At 39.3% G+C, this 21,716-nt stretch overlaps 1 protein-coding gene across 3 annotated transcripts in view; it reads right to left on the bottom strand.

Annotated features, from left to right (window-relative positions):
• Positions 1 to 879: 879 nt before the first annotated feature.
• MLLT3 (MLLT3 super elongation complex subunit) overlaps positions 880 to 21,716 on the bottom strand; it is a 137,874-nt gene continuing 117,037 nt past the window's right edge. For 2 of the 3 annotated variants that reach the window (XM_037373956.1, XM_037373957.1), the window contains 5 exons: positions 18,169 to 18,298; positions 16,504 to 16,603; positions 13,250 to 13,321; positions 11,893 to 11,964; positions 880 to 3,680 (listed from right to left, as the gene is read on the bottom strand). In XM_037373956.1, coding sequence (XP_037229853.1) covers positions 3,549 to 3,680; positions 11,893 to 11,964; positions 13,250 to 13,321; positions 16,504 to 16,603; positions 18,169 to 18,298 — 506 coding nt within the window. In that variant the 3' untranslated portion in view covers positions 880 to 3,548. The remainder of the gene's footprint in view (positions 3,681 to 11,892; positions 11,965 to 13,249; positions 13,322 to 16,503; positions 16,604 to 18,168; positions 18,299 to 21,716) is intronic. The other variant, XM_037373958.1, reaches the window with a different exon arrangement.

Raw genomic sequence — 21,716 nt, 5'->3', positions numbered from 1 at the left:
ACAGTTTTTTCCTTCAGATGAATCAATGGGTTGTTCAAGAGACCCCAAAACATTAGTATAGCTCTAAGAAAACAAAATTATACTTGCCAAGTAAGGATCAAGGACCCGAAGCAGACTGTGAACATACTTTATTTCACTGTAAGATTGGGAAAGAAGGAGAATGGGTCAGGCAAAACCCAAGAACTTGTAATCTCCATCCTCCAGACTAAAAGAAATTTTAATAAAAATATACTGGGCTCTCCAAATGCACTGTACTGTATGTACTTGGCTTCTGAAGTTGAAAGCATAGACTTAACCTAAAACCACACAACCCATGAAAAGAGAGAGAGAAATGATCAACCATTTCTTATGATCCAAAGGCTGAAGACTAAGCATGGGTTTTGTTTTACCTTGGAAGACTCTCCTCACTTCAGTGTATGCCCCTTCCTCCTTTCTTGCTCTTTCTCTTTAGCATGGACTAAGATGGCCTAAACATCCAGATGATAATGAATTTTTTGTAAAGCCTCTCAGTGGATTCAGACTTACAAAACGATATTAAAACTTCTCAACCGTATTGGACATCCACTTTCTGAGGTTGTAACGTTAGTGGTGAGATGCAAACTGTCCTTCCTATTGCATATAACTACTGTTCTGGTAACAGCAACTCATGCTGAAATTTTTTTTTAGATATTGCAACTTACTGCAGACCTCTGCCTGGTCACCTCAACAAAACCAAACTCTCACGTGTAACTTTGTTTTAAACTGCCTGATGTTAAGTAAAACTCCAAAACATTTATTGCCAAAACACTAACCCATCCCAAAGATCAATGTTCATATACATTAAAGTCTTGGAAGGGTATCTTACTATTTTTTCTTTAAGAGAAATATGAATGTCTGAAATTAAGTGAACAAGGATTTATTTTGTTTCTGCATACAAAATTAGATCAAAATAGCTACTGTATTTTTTCAGTGTAGATCAACACTTAGTAATTCTTATTTTATCAGAATTTTGTGAAAGTCAACGCGCACACACACACACAACTGCAGACTACGTTCTTCCTTCTCCCATTGAATCAGAAAACTTAAAGAGTTAAAGGATGATCCACCATTTGCATGAAATTCAGTACAAAGTTGACGCTGTAATTGTTGTCATCTCCCTTTTATGCCTATTCTCCTATTTGCTGTTTTCTTCTACCCTGTTCTCAGTGCATAATTGAGCTTATCTGGTATTATAAAGGTAAAATTATTCATTTCACCATTTCTAGCAAAACAATGCAACAGTTGTCCTAGAAGAATCATGGGATCCTTCCCCTCCTGAAACTCAAATGAGTTTTTACCACAAAACTTAGAAAAGTCAAAGTGGACAGAAGTCCATAAGTATATGGTATAACTAAAAGATAAGAAGTTGAACACACACTAGTAGAACAAATGTTTTTAAGGTTTCTTTTAGATTTCCAAACATTTTCATATAAAATAATCAATAAAAATTGAAGTTTATCCCCTTCACATGCATCCCTTCCCTATCCCCATCACCACCTGCCTTATGTCAAAAGTAACTTTGCAATTACACTCCCGCTCCTCCTCCCCTCACCCTGCTCCCCAATTGCACATTAAGACATAGACTTAAAAGAACAACATAATGCTTCAAGTATGCTTCATGCCAATCGTCAATAAGAGTCATAACATTACTGAAAAAGTACACTTATTCTTGGGAAGCCTGAGAAGGACTCCCTGCAGAGTGTGGTCAAACAACATTTTAAATAAGCAAAAAGAACCATAGCCCAATCCATATCCTGCCTCTCAAAAAGAGTAAAGTGTAAAACCTTCTTTGGACTTAAAGAAACACTATTAAAATTTACCATCTGAATAAGAAATAACCCCAATAAAATTTAGTTTTACAGTGCTGCACAATCTGTGCGCATGAAACAGTAAGTCATACAGATACTACTGTTCAGCTCTACACATACAGACTACACATGGCATGTAAGCATACACATTACATACTGGCCTGTCCAGAAACAAGATACATTTTGTAAGGCAGGTAAACCTGAATAAACCTGTGCTTCCAGAAGTATTATTTTAGTTCTATTTTCTTTTCATTGGAGGATTTGAACTTCTAATAGAACGATGATGATTTCATCAAGAAACCATCAGCAATATGAGAGCACGGAGTTTTGATGGGAAAGTGAGTACACATCCTCTCATTTGATCACGCATAAACAAGTATCCTGCTTTTAATGTGTAACAGATGGTATGACAGAATACGCATTTTTATAGACAAGAAATCCTTCTGGAAACACAAGTGGCTTGTTGAAAAGATAAGAAAATCTGGGAAGTGTTAAAAAGCAGGTATGTATATGTGTGTGTTTATATATACAGGTGTGTGTACACATATATACACACACATATATATACACAATATAGCATATGTATATATTCCAATATGTAACTGTGTAACAACATAATTTTTCTTTTCAAATAATGGGTTTTAATTTAGCAGTTGTAAAAAAACCAACAAAACCAGAAACAAAACCCCAAAACAAACTAAGCAGACCACATATTACATGAACAAACAAAACTATTATGCATATAGCTTTACGGTAAAAGTTAGTTACACAATGGCAGCAGAGGAGTGTTAAAACTTATAGTAATAAATAGCTCCAAATTAAGAATTTTCTACAACACTTTCTTAGAAGACCGGACCAGTATTTCCTCTTGTATGATGATACTGCAGAACACCTTCACTCATATTTAATTTTGTAACATTAAAACAGACACAAGAATGGAGACTGGAAAAGATGCTGGATTCAGGACAGTATACATAGTTTTTCGTTAAAAGCCCTACTGGTTTATTCACTAAGGCTAGACAGCAAGTCATATGATCCTATTTGGTGCATTTCCTACTGTGACCAAGATCAATAAATGGATAGAACCAAGGACCTGCAGTGCAACCTGCTGTGACAGATAGGAAAGAAAATACAGGACCGCTGTTTGGTCCTCAACTTTGTATCTTGTTTCCTGGAATGCAGAAGTGAAAACAAGACTGTAGTGTTTTAAGTGACTAGAAAAAGATAGCAAGAAGTGGCATTTTAACATGAATAAGGTTTACCAGGCTTGTGATAGTACTGCATGAAAAGAGCACACATGGGACCCCGCTATTTGCAACATCTGGTAGTGTCATTCAATGACTTTTAGAATACATGTATGCAATAATAAATAGATCAGTTATGTAATAAGGCAGTGTGCTGAACATGCATTCATCTTGTGGACTGGAACACCACAGAGAGAGATACATGATACCATACACATTCATTAAGACCAAGTATTTTTGTCTTTGTGTGTTTGTTTTTCAAGGCTATCCAGGCAAACTCTTCCAGAGTATTTTCTTCTTCAGAAGAGCGGTCCTCTGAGTCTTGTCACGTTTTTTCTCCCTTATTAAGAGATGATGACTGGCTTTAAGGAAAAATAAAGCTGAAGACGGTTGTTTTGTTCCTTCTCCCCATTTTGGTTGCATCATTCTGAATGTGTCATTTAAAGAACAGTTTTTGATGCAGCCAGATGCTGAATCCTCAGGAGGTTCCAGACGTTTCCAGATAACTCTGTAGTTTACGGACTGTGGTTTTGTCCAGTGAGCAAAGATCAAAGTCAAACGTTGTATTTGTGATATGAAAGTGTCCAGTTTCTTCTATAAGATTTACTACCTGAAAGGAAAGAAAAGATGCAGTTGAAAATTTCACAAGTTTTACATGCCTACTGAATATATTAGCATGCCACTAAGTATGAAACAAAAGGCATAAACCAAGCCAAATCGCCCGAATACTTGCAGGTTAAACCATTATCCTTATCATTCACTTCCTTTCTGACACACATTAAGATCCAGTGTACAGTACCTCAGGGTTGGTTTTTTTTAGATCATCATCAACCATAACGTCAGCCTACCCATCTGCTGTTCCAGCAAATGTTACTATTGAGAATATATATTACAAATGTTAAAACAAAATCTGCATATTTTATTAGTTGGTCTTTAAAAAAAACAACAAAAAAAACCCCAAAACATGAGCACATGCACCCCAGCCCCCAAGCCCGAACATATAAAAAGAACCCCAGGTAGATCTCTGGAATATTTACTATGTGCATAAGTGCTAAGCAGGTTATTTTAGAAAACAATTGGCATAAGTCTTTCTGAAAGTAAGGGAAAGAAATAAATCCTTATACAATCTAGTCCTTATCAAACAGAAAATTTATTCAAGAGCTCTCACATCAACTGTTAGTTCACATACTAACAGTTACTTCTGGAGTATCAGACTTAAATCATTTTTTTAAAAATGAATCAACCATGAAAGACTCCTACCAATGGCAAAAAACACTTCTTCTGGCGACTGTTTAACCTGCAATCACAGCTTTCATTCAAACAGGAAACAGAAGAGCTGTCAGATGTTGTTGAGAAAAACAGGGACTAAAACACCCCTCCTATGAGGAAAGCCTGAGAAAGCCATTCTCTTCAGCCTGGAGAAGATAAGGCTCACAGTGGATCCTATCAATGTGTACACATACGTGAAGGGAGGGTGCAAAGAGGATGGGCCAGGCTCTTTTCAGTGGTGCCCAGTGACAGGAGAGGGGGTAATGGTTACAAACTGAAACACAGGAGGCTCTCTCTGAACATCAGGAAACACTTTTTTCCTGTAAGGGTGACCAAGCACTGGCACAGGTTGCCCAGAGAGGTGGTGGGGTCTCCATTCTTGGTGATAGCCAAAGGCCATCTCACATGGTCCTAGGCAACTGGCTCTACATGTTCCTGTTTGAGCAGGGGGTGGGTCAGACCCGATGACCTCCAGAAGTCTCTTCCAACCTCACCCATTCTGTAATTCTGTGAAATCAACAGTGCGTATCTAACTTGTCGCTTTCTGCTTCTTAGTCTCTGAATTGCGGCCTACATTTTTGAAGAGTGGTCATACTCAACACTGAATTTCTTTAACAAGTAACTCCAGATATGTGAAGTTCTAGAATGTACACCTACCTAAAAAAACCCACACAACATCTCAGAAAGCCAAAGCATTATTTGTCAGATAGGGCGGACCATATCTCTAAGTCTGTTCTGTGTTGTTTCATTCCAAGGGACAGACACACCAAGTGAGCACACAGAAAGGCACCCCATCTGAAGTGGACCTCTGGGTATTGTCATGGACTGACAGAACATTCTGAGATCTTCTGCTCATTCCTTCCAACCATTGCTTCCCCAGTACCTAGACTGGGCTCCATATCCTGCTTGCACCCTTCAATCTGAAACCCATTTAGTTCCACAGCTTCCACATCCACCTCCATCAAAACTCTGCTGCTAGATAGTCCTTACTTGTTTGAGCGTTATGACTCTGACTGTAACTTCTTTCAAACAGCTGGAGTAGATACAGACGTGTGCACACATGGCTTACAGAGCATACCTTAAAATGACAAATCTGGTAGGAATACACCAACTTGAAAAAGAAAAATGATTTTAAACTAATTTTTTTTTAATTTTCCACTCCTCATCTTGTGATAAAAGCAGATGGGTTTCCTCCTTAGACCATGGAAGAAAAGACTATGTTGATGATAAATGAAGTATGTGTATTGTCAAGGCATAGAACGATACAGCCCAGGGTGGATTAAACAGAATGGAAACAAGATAAAATAATAAGAGGGAAATGCCTGTTATAGTAAAAATCCCCCTTTTCAATCACCTTCCATTTACCAGGTGTGTGTGTGTGTGTGTGTGTGTGTGAAAGTAAAACTTGTTTAATTTGGTTTGCAGCTGTCCAAAATTCTGAAAGTCCTTAGGAACAATCCTGCTCTTTTTAACAATTCATTTAAACCTGTGCCTCTTGGCTTTAATTTTTTTCCATATGGGAAGTTTTAATCTAAAATTGCCAACTTCTTTTGTCCACTTGTTGATTCACAGATTCTGGTAACACTTTTCCATCTCCTACTATACTGCAATTAATAAGAGAGAAGAAAAATCAAATGGGACAGAACTGATTGTTACCAGAAGGAAACTTTGATATGTGTTATTTGTCATTCTCATTGAATGTCATTCTCATTGAAAGGCACTCTCTTGAACCTCATGTAAGGAGAAGCTAATGAGTCAATCCAGCCTCTCTCTGTAAAATTAGGAATGCAATTTCAGGTTTGGTCTCTGTACATTCACTGTGCGATATATAAATGGCTGCACAAGATGTCTGCAGAAGCCGAGGCCATGAAGGCGTAGCTATGCTGAACAATTCTGCCTAACACTTCCTTGCATTACAGTAGAAGAATAACACCACTCATAACCCCCACAGCAATATGCCTGACTTTAGAAACAAAGATTACATAAAAGTGTTAACACATGCATTTTTAAACAGCACTGTATATTTTAAAAAACTGATAAGGATTTCTATTGATCATGTTCTGCTTTGGGCTTTAAAGCTCTAGAGCAATGGAAATATAAACATTTTCAATATATCCCTCATCCAGCCCTCAAGAAATGTAGCCACCATGTCAGGGCACTTGGTAAATTGGACTGAAATGAACCCCAAAAGTTTTAAAGGAGGTACAAAAATGTATCAAGATAAACCCAGACAGCTCAATGAAAAACACCTGCTTGTGTGCCAGTCCATGAGGAATTCATGACTTACAGTATTAGCATATGCATCCTTATGCTATACAGAAATACTTGAAAAAGAATAAACGTTGAGATTAGTTGCCAGGAAGCCTGACAGTTCTAATATCAAAACCACAGCATTAAAGTGTTTTATTCCGAGACCTCAGGCTGCAAAGAACAAAAGTATCCCATTCATTCCTGATGTAGCAGGCTTGGCTTTTCTGCTGTAATGCACATCTCTCTTACATAATGTCTCTCCAGCTCAGTTTCATCATTATCCACTATAGTACAACTATTTGTCTGCCTTTAAACATGAAGTGTGTGTGTGTGTGTGCGTGCGTGCATGTGTCTCTGTGTCTGTCTGTGTGTGTGTGTATTTCTCAATTTATGGAGGAGTTTAGGCCATGTGATAGTTTCCAGACCTGCAAGCTACCCCTTGCAGAAAATTCTCAGGGGACAGTTTCCATCTGAACTTAAGCTGTGGACACGAGCAACGTAATTTTCAGCAGTGCTGCACACTCTCAGTTTCTTCCTTATGCCTGTGCTGTCTAGCACACCGGCTTTAAGGAAACTTTTCACCCACTGAAGATACAACTTCCGACGTCTCAAAATAAAAGGCAAAGTCTTACCAGAAATCTTGTTGCCTTTCATGGGGTCATGCTAACATCATCTGCACTGAAAATGCAGATTTAGAAACACAGCTTTAGGCAGCCAAATTTGAATGTATGGGACATGCAGTATTAACATCTGATGCACACTTGGTTATCCCTACTATTTCAATGGAAATCACAGATGTTAAAATGTTAAAAAAAACCCCAAAATCCCCAAAAACCCCACAAGCCTCATCACTGCAAATCCCAAGCCCTTTCTTTACAGTGAAAGAGGTGGGAGAGATATTTCTTTTTAAAATGTATTTTCAGACCGATTTCTGTCTTGGCATTGTCCAATATTCACATAAAAATTGCTCAGGTGACTCTCACAGGACTGATTTCTTGGTCAAATGTTCTTTTCCGTTTGCCTTCTCCCTCTTGGACAGTTCTTATATATCTCTAAGTGTCATTTTACATCAGGATTACTTTCCAGGCACTTGCAGTTCAATACGACATGTCTCCTGCCTCCTCCCTCTTTTTTGCAGATTTATTTCAGCTTCCTTTAACAAAGCATCTCAAAGAGAAATGCCTTTCTTGGGAAAGAGCCACATTCTCAGACAGATACATTTTTCTCATTTCCAACTTGGCTGCATTCCTGTTTGCTGTCATGCCTGTGAACTTGGTAACAACTGAAATTGCAAAAACCTGTCCTCTCCTTTGCACATCCCTCAGCACAAGTTTCAAAAGCCAGCGTTTTCGAATGATCAATGCCTTCATTCTTCTCTTACAAGTCCCTTCTCTAACAATTCCCTAGAAGTCTGCGGGTAGCAGACTTTGCCATTTGCAAGGGATTATTACCTGCCCTGACAAAAACTAAAGAGCTGACAATCACTGCTCAGGAACACACAACTCCACCATCACTCCACTTCAACATCGTCATTGTCTTGAAAACTCTTGCAGCTTTTATGGTCTTCTGCTATTTTTGCATGCAATCCTTCATATGCAGTAAATACCATCCCTTTCCACAGTTTTATCCCTTGCTCTCATGATCTTTGTACTTCCTATAGTCTCTATGTATTTCTTGGTCTAGAAGTTTCACATTCATTCCTAACAACTTTCTCGGGTCTGTACTCTTTCTCCATTTCTGTGCTCACTGGAATTATTTCACATTACTTACATAGCTGAAAAGCAGTAAGGATGTTTAAGATGGAATGACAGGTTTTTTTGTAATGCAGAGGAGCACTGACACTCTGAAAGATATCCACTCAATATTGTGAACTTATTTCTGTAAACTGATAAAAACATATGAACTAATGAATCGCAGAATATAAAGGGATTAAAGTCTTCAAAACTAAACTGCATTATTTGTTTTATAACAGCATAGACCATTTGCTAGTGCAGACTGGCTAACAGACAACTAGTGAGTAAGCTAGCTCCCCCATTGTATTGTGGTAGACCTCTGCAGCCAGTATTACCAGTTACCAGCTCTCAGTATTACCAGTTACCAGCTCTCAGTACAGAACGGCATCGCTGCCCTAGCCTGCACCGCCTGGCCCTAACTCCAGCTCACTGGGGCTGTACCGACAGCCTGCACGCACCCCAAACACGGGAAACAATCTGCAAGAACAGCCTCCCAGGAAACAAGGCAACACAGGGTTGATTCTACATCAACCTAACTTTTATAATATCACTAATTAAAAAACATACTATCAGAAGTCACCAACTACGGTATTAAAATCATACTCTTCACGGAAGTTATGAGGCTACAGTCAATGAATGAATGCTTTCTCTTGTCTGATAAATAACCCTGGGAAAAAAGAAAAGGTCTATCTTTAGTTTAAAATGCAGAAGAACATATTGCTTTTTTTTCATTTACTCAGAATAGGATACTCTAGATTTCCAGCTCAGTTATGTCTCTTTTCACACAGTTTTTCCTTGTTTTAGTAACTTCCCATGAAGAAGATTTAGTAGATGAATGCACAATTTTTCCAACAAAAGTAAAAGACTAAAAAGACTGGGTCCCGTCCTGCTCAGCCCACCCCCCAGCGCCCTGGGTGAAGGGGCAGAGCGTGCCCGCAGCGAGTTTGCTGGTGGTACAGCGCTGGGAGGGCGGCTGATACCCCGGGGGCTGCGCTGCCGTTCGGCGGGGCCCGGGCAGGCTGGGCAGTGGGGCAGGGGGGGCGTCATGAAGCTCAGCAAAGGCAGGGGTAGGGTCCTGCGCCGGGGGGGAGCGACCCCATGCACCAGCACAGGCTGGGGCTGACCTGCTGGCAGGCAGCTCTGCGGGGAAGGGCCTGGGAGGCCTGGAGGACACCGAGTGGCCCGTGGGCCAGCAGTGTGCCCTGGTGGGCAAGAAGGCCGCTGCCAGCGTGGGCTGCATCAGGAGGAGCGTGGCCAGCGGGTGCGGGGGGTGTCCTGCCCCTCTGCTCTGCCCTGCTGAGGCCGCACCTGGAGTGCTGTGCCCAGCGCTGGGCTCCCCAGTTCAGGAGAGACAGGGAGCGACTGGAGAGGGGCCAGCGGGGGGCTGCCAAGGGGGTGAGGGGGCTGGAGCATCTCCCTCATGAGGGAAGGCTGAGAGAGATGGGCCGGTGCAGCCTGGAGAAGGCTGAGAGGGGATCTCATCAATGTACACAAATATCTTAGGAGCAGGTGTCAGGGGGACGGGGCCAGGCTCTTTTTAGTGGTGCCCAGTGACAGGACAAGGGCAATGGGCACAAACTACAACACTGGAGTTTCCATCTGAGTATAGGTAAGAACTTCTTCACCTTGAGGGTGACAGAGCCCTGGGACAGGCTGCCCAGAGAGGCTGTGGAGTCTCCTTCTCTGGAGACATTCAAAACCCACCTGGACACCACCCTGTGCAACCTGCTGTAGGTGAACCTGCTTTAGCTGGGAGTTGGACTAGATGATCTCCAGAGGTCACTTCCAACCTCAACCATTCTGTGATTTCTTCCCCACCCAATACACTTAAATACTACTACATGAGAAAGAGGATTATGGATTCAACTTGAACCAGCTTATTTGCTTGGAAAGTATTTCTTAGGATGACTGAAGAATTACAGCTGGAAGGGATTTTTCTGTTCCCAGCCCCTGCCCAAAGCAGGCTTGGCCATGCAATCACGTGAGGCTGCTCCAGGTTCATCAAGTCAGGATTTCAAAAGCTCCAAGGATGGAGACAGCACAGTCTCTCCAGGACTCTGTTCCACTGCTAGACCATCCTCACAGGGTAAAAATGTTTCTTGCTAGTTTTCATCTTTGCTTTGCTTAAAGCGTTTTGAAGATGTTTTTCATTTTCAAAATTTCTCATGAAGCCACCTAAGCCCTACACTCTCTGCAGGCTGTCGATACAGCCCCAGTGAGCGCTGGAGTTAGGGCCAGATGGTGCAGGCTAAGGCAGTGGTGTCATTCTGTACTGAGAGCTGGTAACTGTGTAATACTGCCTACCGAGGTCTACCAGAAGTGAAACCATTCAACAGCTATGCCTTGGATAACTGGGGAAGTAAGCGCTCAGGAAGCAAAGCTACGGTGGGAATTTACAATACAGCGGCTTTTTCAGATTCACTTTTTATGTGAACTCTCTAAGAATTAATGAATAATGTGAAGCAGAGAGGGTGTTGCAATTCCTACCCTTTAGCCTCCTGCACATTAATTTCCCAATGTAGATAAAAATTTGCCTCTGTCACCATTCTGAAAGTGTGCTTTGGTTCCTTTTGTAGACAAAAGGGAACTTGGGAAACAACTGTACATGAAATTATGAAGAATAACCAATATGCATCATTGTGTGCTGCAGCTTACGAAATCTGACAAAGCTATCAGAATTCATCTTTTAACTAAGAATATCCTTAATCAATGTCTTCCTTTTCACTGACCTCTCAACCGTTTTCTCATTTTTACTTACAACATTGAGCCTGAAGTAATAAACAAATTAATGTTTGGGCTTACAAAATACTTTTAACACACTTATCCAAGTGTTGAGAAATTTGATGAGTGATGGCAATCGCGTAGAAAAGATTTCCCACTTTACAACATGTCCACAACTAGCACATAACTGCACTAAACATAATAAAACCATCTGTACTACGATTACATCTGCTTTGTTATTAATCTTCACAATTTGTAATCTAATAACACCTGACAATGCCACCCAAAACAAGAATACTATTCTTTGTTCTTACTATTGTATAACCTTCCAATAAATTTGGAGCCTTCTTGGTTTGCACATTTTCTTATTGTACTCTTCCATGACTTCAGCAGGCTCAATGAGTATGTGTTTTCCCCCAGTTTTGTTTTGAATTCCACGTTTGCTGTTTGCCACAGAAAACATCTTTAATTTTTTTCTGTGAAAACGCTGATCATTTTCAGGAAAAAGCAACAAGATTGTTATCAAGTCATGGTGCACATGTATGTATCCATTCTCCCATCCTGTTTCCGTAATTATTGATACAGTATGTTGAGAAACATAATAATGAATTGGTGTAAATTTAGCCTACACAGGGTTAGTGGTTTTTTTGTCATTTAGTGCGATAATACAATTTAAAGTATATGTAGAAATTCCCTAAACTGCACTGGAAGTGGTAATGGACTGTATATGGTTTATACAGGCTTGAATGCCATTAAACCTGATTATAGAGTTAGATGAAGACAAAAAAATAGATGTGACTTCACAATTTCCATGAGCACGCTGTGATATTGCATGAGAGTGCTCCTCACCTGCTGCAGTACATGTCTCTCTCTCAATGTCATTAATCTTCTGTGGAGCTCTACTAGTTCATCGAGATACGCCTAGAAACAAATCCCCCCCCCCCCATAAACAACTTGTTAATTAAGTCATAGCTATAAATTTCAAAAAATTCAGATGTCTTCAAAAACCAGTACAAATGGAAATTTTATTTTAAATCTTCTTTGAGCTAAATTTTCTCATTTAGTATTCTGGCTTTCTCTAGCATAGTAGAACCCAAATGTAAGTTTTTGTGGCTTTTCTTAAGATACTTCATAGCCAATGTAAATCCTGCTAGGTGGTCCTTCGCTGTAGAAGATAATCTCTGTATCTGAACCGTCACAAAAAGTGTCAAACAGACTGGTGATGCCAAAAGAGCATCTTGAAAAAAAGTCTCCCACCTTTCCACATAAGACCCAAACCTAAAGGCTCACAGTCAAACCCCTTCTCTTTCTCTAAGGCTACTTAATTTTCTGTGACAACAAGGACATATAAGGGGAAAAAGATCAAGAAAGATTGATACAACAGTAAATTCCACTGTCCTTCTTCCTGGGAGTCAAACATGTCCCACCTCTTCACCCAGTTATCAACTTTCTCCTTCAGTCTGAGCCATCAGAAACCTTTTTTTCTTTTAAGCGGAGAGATATACAGCACCCAGCTTAAGAAACCAAAAAGCACATGGATCAGGCCACTGAAAATCTAGCAGCAGATACTGAAACTTTGGTCTCCTGCCTCATGTTATCACTAATACCTGTGAAATATGAACCTTCAAAGGAACTTGTCCACACTGGGAAATTGTGCTATGTTAACTCACACAAGGACTTAAAGCTCTTACTCATGGCCAGTTGATATAATTTTATGCAAAACTGTCTTCCTCAGTGTTAAATGGTAACTGTTGCTTCACATCATTCTAGTTTAACATGCTAGATCACACTGCCACTTCCTAACGCACAGTCTTCAGAAAGGATTCTGGAAAAAATATATATATTTTTAATTGATGGATTTACAGGCTATGAATACAACTCTGAATTCTCCTCTTCAAAAATTATCACTTCACCTGTGAAGCACAAAGCAAACTCATGGTGGAGAGTAGGTAAAATAAATAATAGATGGCAGATTCCTAACTGGTCACATTTGCCAAATCACCGTAAGTATTGAAGGAAACACTTCCAAAATAGCATGAAAGAAGAAAGAATTACAGGAAAAAAAGAGAAAGATCTGAACCTTAGGAACCCATAGCAAAAAATGTACTAATTACTAAGATTTTCATTCTGTAACAAAGGTTGGTGTTTACTAAATATATTGATATTACTTTCTGGACTAGTTTACTGTTACCTCATTTTCATTTACCTTATCACAATCCCCATTCTTTATTTGTTTATCAGATTTGTTTTGCTTTATTGGACTTTTCACTTCTAAAATCTGGAAAAGAAAGACAATCCTGTAAAAATTAAATGCATCATTGGATACAATTACATATGAAAAATTGTGCTATCAGTTAATAACACAAAGAATGCAACATCTGGAGAAAATATAATCAAAACTCAAGAGCTTTTCATTCTTTAATCCATACAGCCTACTCATATTTTTCAGAAAAAAAGCAGCTTACAGCAGAACATGCTGAGTTGCTGGAATGAGGCGACATTGATATTATTAAACCTTAAAAGTTTTATTTTCATGTCATTTAAAGTCACCTCAACACTTTTTTGTATCTTTTGCACATCGGTAGGATAAGAGGTCTGATTCTGCAGATACAAAATGAGTACTATCCAGTGCTTTTGAAATGTTACATGACAGTATATTTTTCCTGTTCTTCCCTCCATGTCCCCGCAATGCTGTATCTTTTCTTCTACAATACAGATTTTGAAACACATTCTTTGAAATGACTGCGTGAGTTATAACTGAAAAAAAAAAACGTGTTTGATGGTAATTTCTCTTGCACTTATGGTACCCTTCCTTCAATGCCATACTAAGCCATTTACCACCACATATACAAACAATATACAAAATGCTTCATCCAGTAATGAACCACATCCAAGAAGAGCATGTCAACAAGCAGCAGAACAACATGCTTAATATGAAAACTTTAGGACTAAAGTGAGGAATACTTTAGGGAAATTGAACTGTTGATTGTTCTACCAATTTTCCACACACAACACACTTCTTTTTAAGTTAAAAAAAGAGTTGAAAAAACATAATAAATCATCATGTTATTCCTAACCTAGAATATGATCAGTTCTTCTGAAAAACATCAAAGGAAAGTAAATGATCACAGACGATGGGAAATTTTGTTTCACATTTCATTGTAGGTAAGACTAACATCACTAGCATGTTTATCTCTAAAACCATGCTGGACAGTCACAACACAGGACAAACCTCAGCAAATAAATCAAGGAAATAAGGCCTGTAAAATCAAGTCTTCTAGACTAGTAAGAAGCCTCACTGATAGCTTTCTCTAAGCTCTGTTTCATTTCTACTTCCCTTGGTATAAATCACTAAGATTGCATATATGCTGTCCAGGGTGCATAGCGAATACAGCAGGCAGGCAGCTATTTCCCTGTATAGAGAAAATTACTGCAGATCTGAGTTAACCTTACTTAAGGATTTACTTGGCCAAGAGTGACGCATGTCCAGAAAAGAAAACATACTTTTCTGCAGGAAAATCCCAGTTCTTTGATTCAGTATTCCCTGGGGTTACTGCTGTGTAGGCTAGTGGAAAAGAAAGTCTTGTTTTGAAAAAAAAACCCCAGACCTCTAGGTGTGGATCCAGCACCTTTCAGATGCTTTTGTTTTTAAAGGAAGAAAACTCTGTTTATATAGAACCTTAGCAAGGCCACAGTATATTTGGAAAAAATCTGCTTCCTTACAGTGTTCTTGATGTGTAATTGAAACCCAACATCTTAAGCACTCATTTAGAAGAGACACAACACTGATCACATCTGAGGAAGCTTATATAAATACTAACTCTGTCTTAGCTCTTTAGTTCTATGAATGGACTTAGTTGACACAACCCTGATTTGACCAGTCAGAAGCATCATCCTGGCAATCAGCACTATGCTACCAAGCAGAGATTTCAAATGTGGCTATGGTCCGTACAACTAGAATTGTCATAATGCTTCCCTGAATTTATGTTTTTCAGCTTGATTTTAAAATTCAGCTTAATTATAAAAATGGAAGAAGGTACGTGACATTCAATTTTAGCTGGCCCACTGCTATTGTTTGGAGTGCTTAGATGTGCAGGCAGACCTTCTGTTAGATCAATGAAGGTGAAAGGAATATGAAAGATGTGACTGAGTGGGCTGCTGTTACTGAGACTTACAATTACTAAAATTTACACTGCCTCTGTACACGTTAGTCTTCATTAAGCAACAAGCCATAGATAGGTGTTTTGTTTTTCTTGTGCTATGTCTCCAGTAAATGCAATATTCTTCATCTTTATAGTCTGCTTTTCTCCCAAAAGACTCTGTCTTTAAAACTTGTAACTTTTTTACAGAGCAACATAAAAAAGCCTACAGAGTTTCTGGTGGGTAAGAATGCTTTCTGGACATGGAATCTCCTTCCTTTCTGTGTACATACTACTTCCTAGGGTGTGCTTTTTCTCCACAGTGTATTTGAAGTTAACTAACATGAATAATAATGTTTTGTTTCTGCACTATCAGTAAGTTGGTATTGGAAACATTACTAGAAAAACATTTACAAGTAAATAATTTCTGGCAGATAATCGAAGCAGTTAACCTAAGAGATATAGGAAAAACTTACCCATAAAACTCATCACCTAAACCACAGACTTTTGTTAATACATGTAGACACTATTCTAACTGTATCAACATCGTAAGCAGCCATTTATGACCAGTCAGCAAATTTTATGACTGATTTGTTTATGATCCAACTGACACTGGAACTGAATTGCGGCTCCCTAAAATAAGGGACAAGTTATGTATTTTATAAATTATTATTTTTTTAAAAAAAAACAGGTTTTATGTTTAATTTTTATATTTGGAGAGCTTTGCTTTATTGGTGACTGGGTGTGAGGTAACTCCCAAACTCTAACTGTCATTTGTCCCTAATGTATTTTGTAGCTCTAGGTTAATTTCTTTTTTTCTGAAAAAAATAACTACCCTACTTTCCTACCTCAAAAATAATAACAATGTTAGCTCTTACAGATACAGAAAAAACACTTTGATAGTGGGGTAAAAAAAACTATTGTGTCTTCTAGTGAAGTAAAAAATATTGTATTTTCGAGATGAACAGTGGTGGGGGAGAGGGGAAAAGATGAGTCAATAAACTCCTGAGAATGAGCCTATTGACGCAAACTGTCTACTGCTAATACCTGTATCAATAGCTGTATTAATCTGCATCAGTTGTATGACTGACACTGTAAAGCCAGTTTGCATTGTTTACCTTACAAAGCTAATTCATACAGAAAGGACACATTTCTTAAAATACTTATGAAAACATTACTTTGGTCTACAGTATTTGCTAATCCAAATCCTTCTACCGATAAAAAAGCTAGCATGTCAGTTTATGGACTAAGTAACTGCGTCAAAGTAGTCAGCATGTCATTATCAGCTCCCCAGGACTGCATTTACGAATCCTGACTTTACCTGATTGTTGTTGGTTTTCAGTAAAGGTGGTGCTGGCTCATGATGTAGTGGTGAGGAAGCTGAACTGCTGTCACTGTCACTGCCATCACTCAGACTAACCCTATGGAAAAAACAGAGCCAAGAGATTACACCTCCAGACAAAGGGCTGTTAACAGGGGTGAACCGAGCTTGCACTTCGAGGCAGACACCAAGAATGACCCCTCGCTAAGCAAGCCATCATTAATCAAGGTCACGTGGAAGAGAGGCATCTGAGTAGGGCTGCACTCTGAAAGAAGCTCTGCACAGCATGGAGAATAAGGCTGTCTGCCTGCACTTGGCTGAGATGACATGTCTAGTTAACAGCATCTAACATTACAGATACTGTTAAATATTTAGAATATCAAACTGCTTTTCCCAGCATTCCTGAACCTACTCTGTATCTTCGTTCACAGCCACACGGAAGGAGGAAAATTTTTTTAGATATAATTTTCTGCTCTTCTACAAGCTTTCTAAACAGCTGTATTTCTCACTTGGACAGGTGTTTCACTGAAAAGTTCCATGTTTGTTGTCACAAATAACAGTCTTTTGCCTAGGTAAAATTTTAAAACTTAGTATCTCGGGAAAGGCCACATGAAAAAGCTCAGTTCCTTGCCAGTCTCATCATTCATTTAGTTAGGAACAACAGGGAATATTTAACTGTTGGAAGAAAAAAGAATAATTATTTGGGATAAAAAGAAGGTAGAGAAAAATTAGCCTTAAGGTTTTACTAAAAAAAAAGAAACAAAATCTCCACAATTAAGAGCAAGTTGAGCTTCAGACAATCCTTTATACAACCACTGTCATGAACAAATTCTCAAACTGCTAGTCATTTTAGTCTTTTTTTCCTTGATGCCAGCTGCTAAAGTATACCAGGGAAAAAGCTCACATTTATTAAAGTTTTCCTATTACATTCCCATTTAAGCAGTAGCTGACACTGGTACTCGGGTGCTGCACACTCACAGCAAAAGCCTGTGGATCAGATAAAGAACCTACTATGAAAAGGTTCAAGAGAGACTAGCTTCGGATTTTCCGTAACCTGCAACAACATTCAGATGGAGCGTAAAGTTGCCCGAAGGAGGGATGAACACTCTCTTCAGGTTGCAGCTAGGATGCAGAAGCTTTTTTAAAAAAGTAATTTCTGTGATAGATGCTTGCTTTGCCTTCTGCCTGCACTTTTACACATTAACTATTGCACGTAGTGCAGAAATTACTTGAAATTCAAATTTAATTGATTTTGATCCAATTTAACAACTTAACCTAAAACTGGTAAGCAAAGAGATCCTGAAAATGAGATGCTACGTAGAAAATAGCTCATCTGGCAATTGAAGGATTTAATTCTATCTCATTTATGCCAAAGAGCAATTATGACTACTCCCCTGAAGTCACAATGGCATGAAATCAAGGGAAGTCGAAGGAAGATCTTCACAGCCATATGGATTAGTATAGAAATAGTTTGTATTGGAAATGGCTAATTCTCTTAGTTTTTAGAAAAGGCACTTTTACCTTCATCTGCTTTAAAAGGAGAGTCTGAATTCTCCGCCCATGTGCTACTCAGCGCTCTTTGAGAACATCAGACCTCACCTCATTACTAACATGCACAACATCCTGGCCACCCGGCTACTTGACATCATAAGACAAGACGCTCACCTGCGACTTCTGTTTCCTCCTCGTGTATTTACAGGTCGTTCCAACTCAGAATCATTATTCTTCTCTGCTTCATCTGATTCATCTTCATTATCATCTGAATGCAGATCTTTCATTACAGACCTCAAGGGACCTGAAACAACACGGACAATAAAATACACAAATGAAGTTCACTTTGTAGTGTTCCAGGCAATTCACCCTGTTTTGTCTAAAAAACCCCCCAAAAGACAGAAAACTACCCTTCCCACGCTGTGTTGGGAGGGAAGCATCTTAAACATTAAACAAATGAAGCAATGCACTGGTGCCTTGTGCTGCAGGGACTTATTCATGAATTGTTTACTCACACAAGCAACACAGTCAGCTTCAGTAGACTTACGCATGACAGTAAAGTGACTCCTAGGTTCAAGTGTTTGTATGATTGGGCCCCCTGGACCACAGCTGAAGTAAGTAAAAGACTGTCATGCCAGGAGAAATTGACTATTACTTTATTATTATATTATGCAACATTGTTTTGCATTGCTGGGTTTTAGCATTTTTTGCTTTCTCAAAGGTATTACAGGCGATTAAAGATCTACAGGGACATACTGATCAGTAATAGTACACTGGGACATGGTTTAGGGGCAGCCTTGGCAGTGTTAGGTTTACGGTTGGACTCAATAACTTTAAGGGTCTTTTCCAACACAAATGATTCTACGATTCTATGACTGTTAGGTTAATGCACGTACTGCGAAGCAGAATCTAAAAAATCATTCTGATGAACATATTCTGGCCAAGGCAGCCTTTGCCTTCCTGGTTTTTATATATTTAGCTTTAGCTGGTGCCTTTATTTCAGGGTCTATTTCAAGTCAAGTAAGTGCTTTGCCAATGTTCATATGTAAAAAGTGCATCAGTCCCGTGTAACACCATGCTATCGCTTTTTTGAATTAACAGAAGGTACAGAGCTTGACTTGCTCATAGAACTGCATTAAACTCAGTTTGGGATTTTGGTTTTATTTTACTCTGCTGTAAAAGTCAGTTACAGAAAGAGGTGTATGCTTAACGTATCTGGGAAATGTAAAACTACAGCTGCTTGAAATAAGAACAAGCAAATGCAGTCTAGAAGCGGGGAGGAAGCAAGACTGATGCCACAGGGCATTTAACTCTGAACTAAAGCCCATCTGAGACATGAAGCAGCAAGTGAAAGCCACAGTAATGCCTGCAGGATTAGTAAGTACTATTAGGATTCTGTAATTCCTTCACCCAGGAAACAATGAATACCAACGTGACTCAAGTGAGCCTCACAGTGTTCTTCAAATGGAGATGAAGCTTGCAGCTCTCTACTCGCTAATGGGAAAACAGTCAAAGAGTATCATCCCTGGTCACTGCCAGAAGATAAGATAGACCTCTGTCTGTCAGGGTCATACTCCTAACAGGGCAAATGCTCCCTTCAGGGGAGGAATGGCTTTATGGGTTATTCCAGACCTATCAAGGCTCAGGTTACAGGCATTTTGACTAGTTTTGTGTGAGTGACTTCAAAGCCAATGGTGAGAATTATTTACCACTAAAAGTGCACTACAACTTTCATACATTGGTGGTTTGGGCAGGTTCAGATCAATGGTTTCTTTTTGTTTTCACATCCCATAGTTGGCTAGGAAGAAGACCAGATGGTGCTGATGGGCAGATTCCTCACAGACCCGACACTTGAACCGTTGACAAGGGCAGGGGACTTATACTGAAGTGCTTCTTGTCCACACCACCACCATGGAACGAATTGCCATAAAGGATTAGAAAAGAGAATTAAATTATAAATATACAAACATATCTCTATGTTTCAAGAGAGATAAAAGGGTAGAACACAAAGGTACTTCCACAGGCTAGGCTTAGCCAAGAGAAGCTACTTTCCTTACACCTTACTGGGCAAAGACACTAACAATCACCATCAAAGTCCTACTGAAGAGGGTAATCTTTGCACTGAGAGCAGATGAGTCTCACTCCACTCTGTAGGCCAAAGCCAGCTTCTGAGAACATGTCCGTCTCCTTTCCACAATGTACAGGAGGAAGAATATGATAGAAAAAACTTGGTAAAGGACAGGTGAAATGAAAGCATCATCACGCTCTTGATGGTAAAGAGAAGAAAAGATCAGTAGAAGGAAACATAAAATAATCAACTGAAACCTAATTTTGTAATGAAACTTAGTATGACATATAAATAGCTGATCTTGCATAGAACACCAGCACTTTACAACGCAGAAACTGGTATCTATGCTCACAGGTCACCTAAAACATCAGTCCTTGATTTTATTTTTAAATAGAACCAGAAGGAAAATCAGCACACATTCCTCATGATTCCTACACAGCCTACTCTTTCAAGCTTAAGCTAATTCATTATTCTTGCCTATGTCTTTTTTCAAGCACAGCACAGGGGAATTTTATCCCCTGATATTTCATTGCTGTGTTCTGGGACAAGCAGATAGTCCTGTCTCAAGTTGCCACCAGGCTTATTCCTCTTCTTGGAGAAAAATTAACTTGGACTCTTGGGAGTTACATACACCACTGACAGACCCAAAGGCACTGAACAACCTGCCATACAGACAAGTTTTCACTTAATGTAGGACTATGCCTGCAACTCTACATAGGCATTTTGTATCCAGCTGGGTAATTTTTTCAGTGGACTTTCCTAAAAATCAGCAACACATTAATTTCTAGGTCTTTTTTTTTTTTTTTTTTTTTTTTTTTTTAGCACTCATAGTGATGTCACTGTTAACCTTCTGCTCCTTGCTAACACTTAATTCAGAATTTCATTACAACCTTTTTAAGGGTTTGAGAAGTTATCTCCTAAAGGATCAGAATATTTAAGGCCAAGAGCAAGTACTCTTGGTAAGGAAACAGAAGTATCAGAGTAGGCCCCAAGGGCCAAAGCACTTGAAGGAACTTTGGTTAGCCCACTGCTTAAAAGGAGGTGAAAAAAGTTCATGCTGCAGTTTACTTGACACTTGAACGAGCACTGGAGTTTGAACACAAGAGAAAAAGAGCAATGGCCCTGGCAGGTAACCTCTCCATAGGGAAAAAAGCATGGGTTCTGACCAGAACACACCACACGGTCTGAACACACCACAGTATGCCTCACACTTCCTCCCTTTGATACGCAAATGCACAGCCTGAGCAATGAACACATTTAGTTAACTGGACCTCCCAGAAAGAAGCAGTAATCACTATTCACTGTGGCAAGAAAGAGGAGACATATAATGCTTGCACTTAAAAGTTGTTCACATCAGAGGAAAAATGATCCACCTATTCTTGAGAAGGGTCTGCGATACATCTTGTACATGAACCAGAAGAAATGGATGGATCCAGTCTGCCCAGAAAAACATACTAAGTCAACAGGTTTTTTGCTCAACATAAGGTAACAGATACAGGAATGTGTAACCAAATCTTATGGCTTGTAACAGGCAGTTCACAGCATTAATGAATTTTATATGAGAGCAAAAATGGGGTTTCAGCAAGAAGGGGTTCTTTTTAGCCGTAGGCAAAAATCTAATGCCTGAAGCCAGTCATCAACCACATTTCACTTC

This window comes from Falco rusticolus, chromosome Z, assembly GCF_015220075.1.
Source record: "Falco rusticolus isolate bFalRus1 chromosome Z, bFalRus1.pri, whole genome shotgun sequence".
In the NCBI taxonomy this organism is placed as follows: domain Eukaryota; kingdom Metazoa; phylum Chordata; class Aves; order Falconiformes; family Falconidae; genus Falco; species Falco rusticolus.
This window is presented reverse-complemented; position numbering and strand designations above follow the sequence as displayed.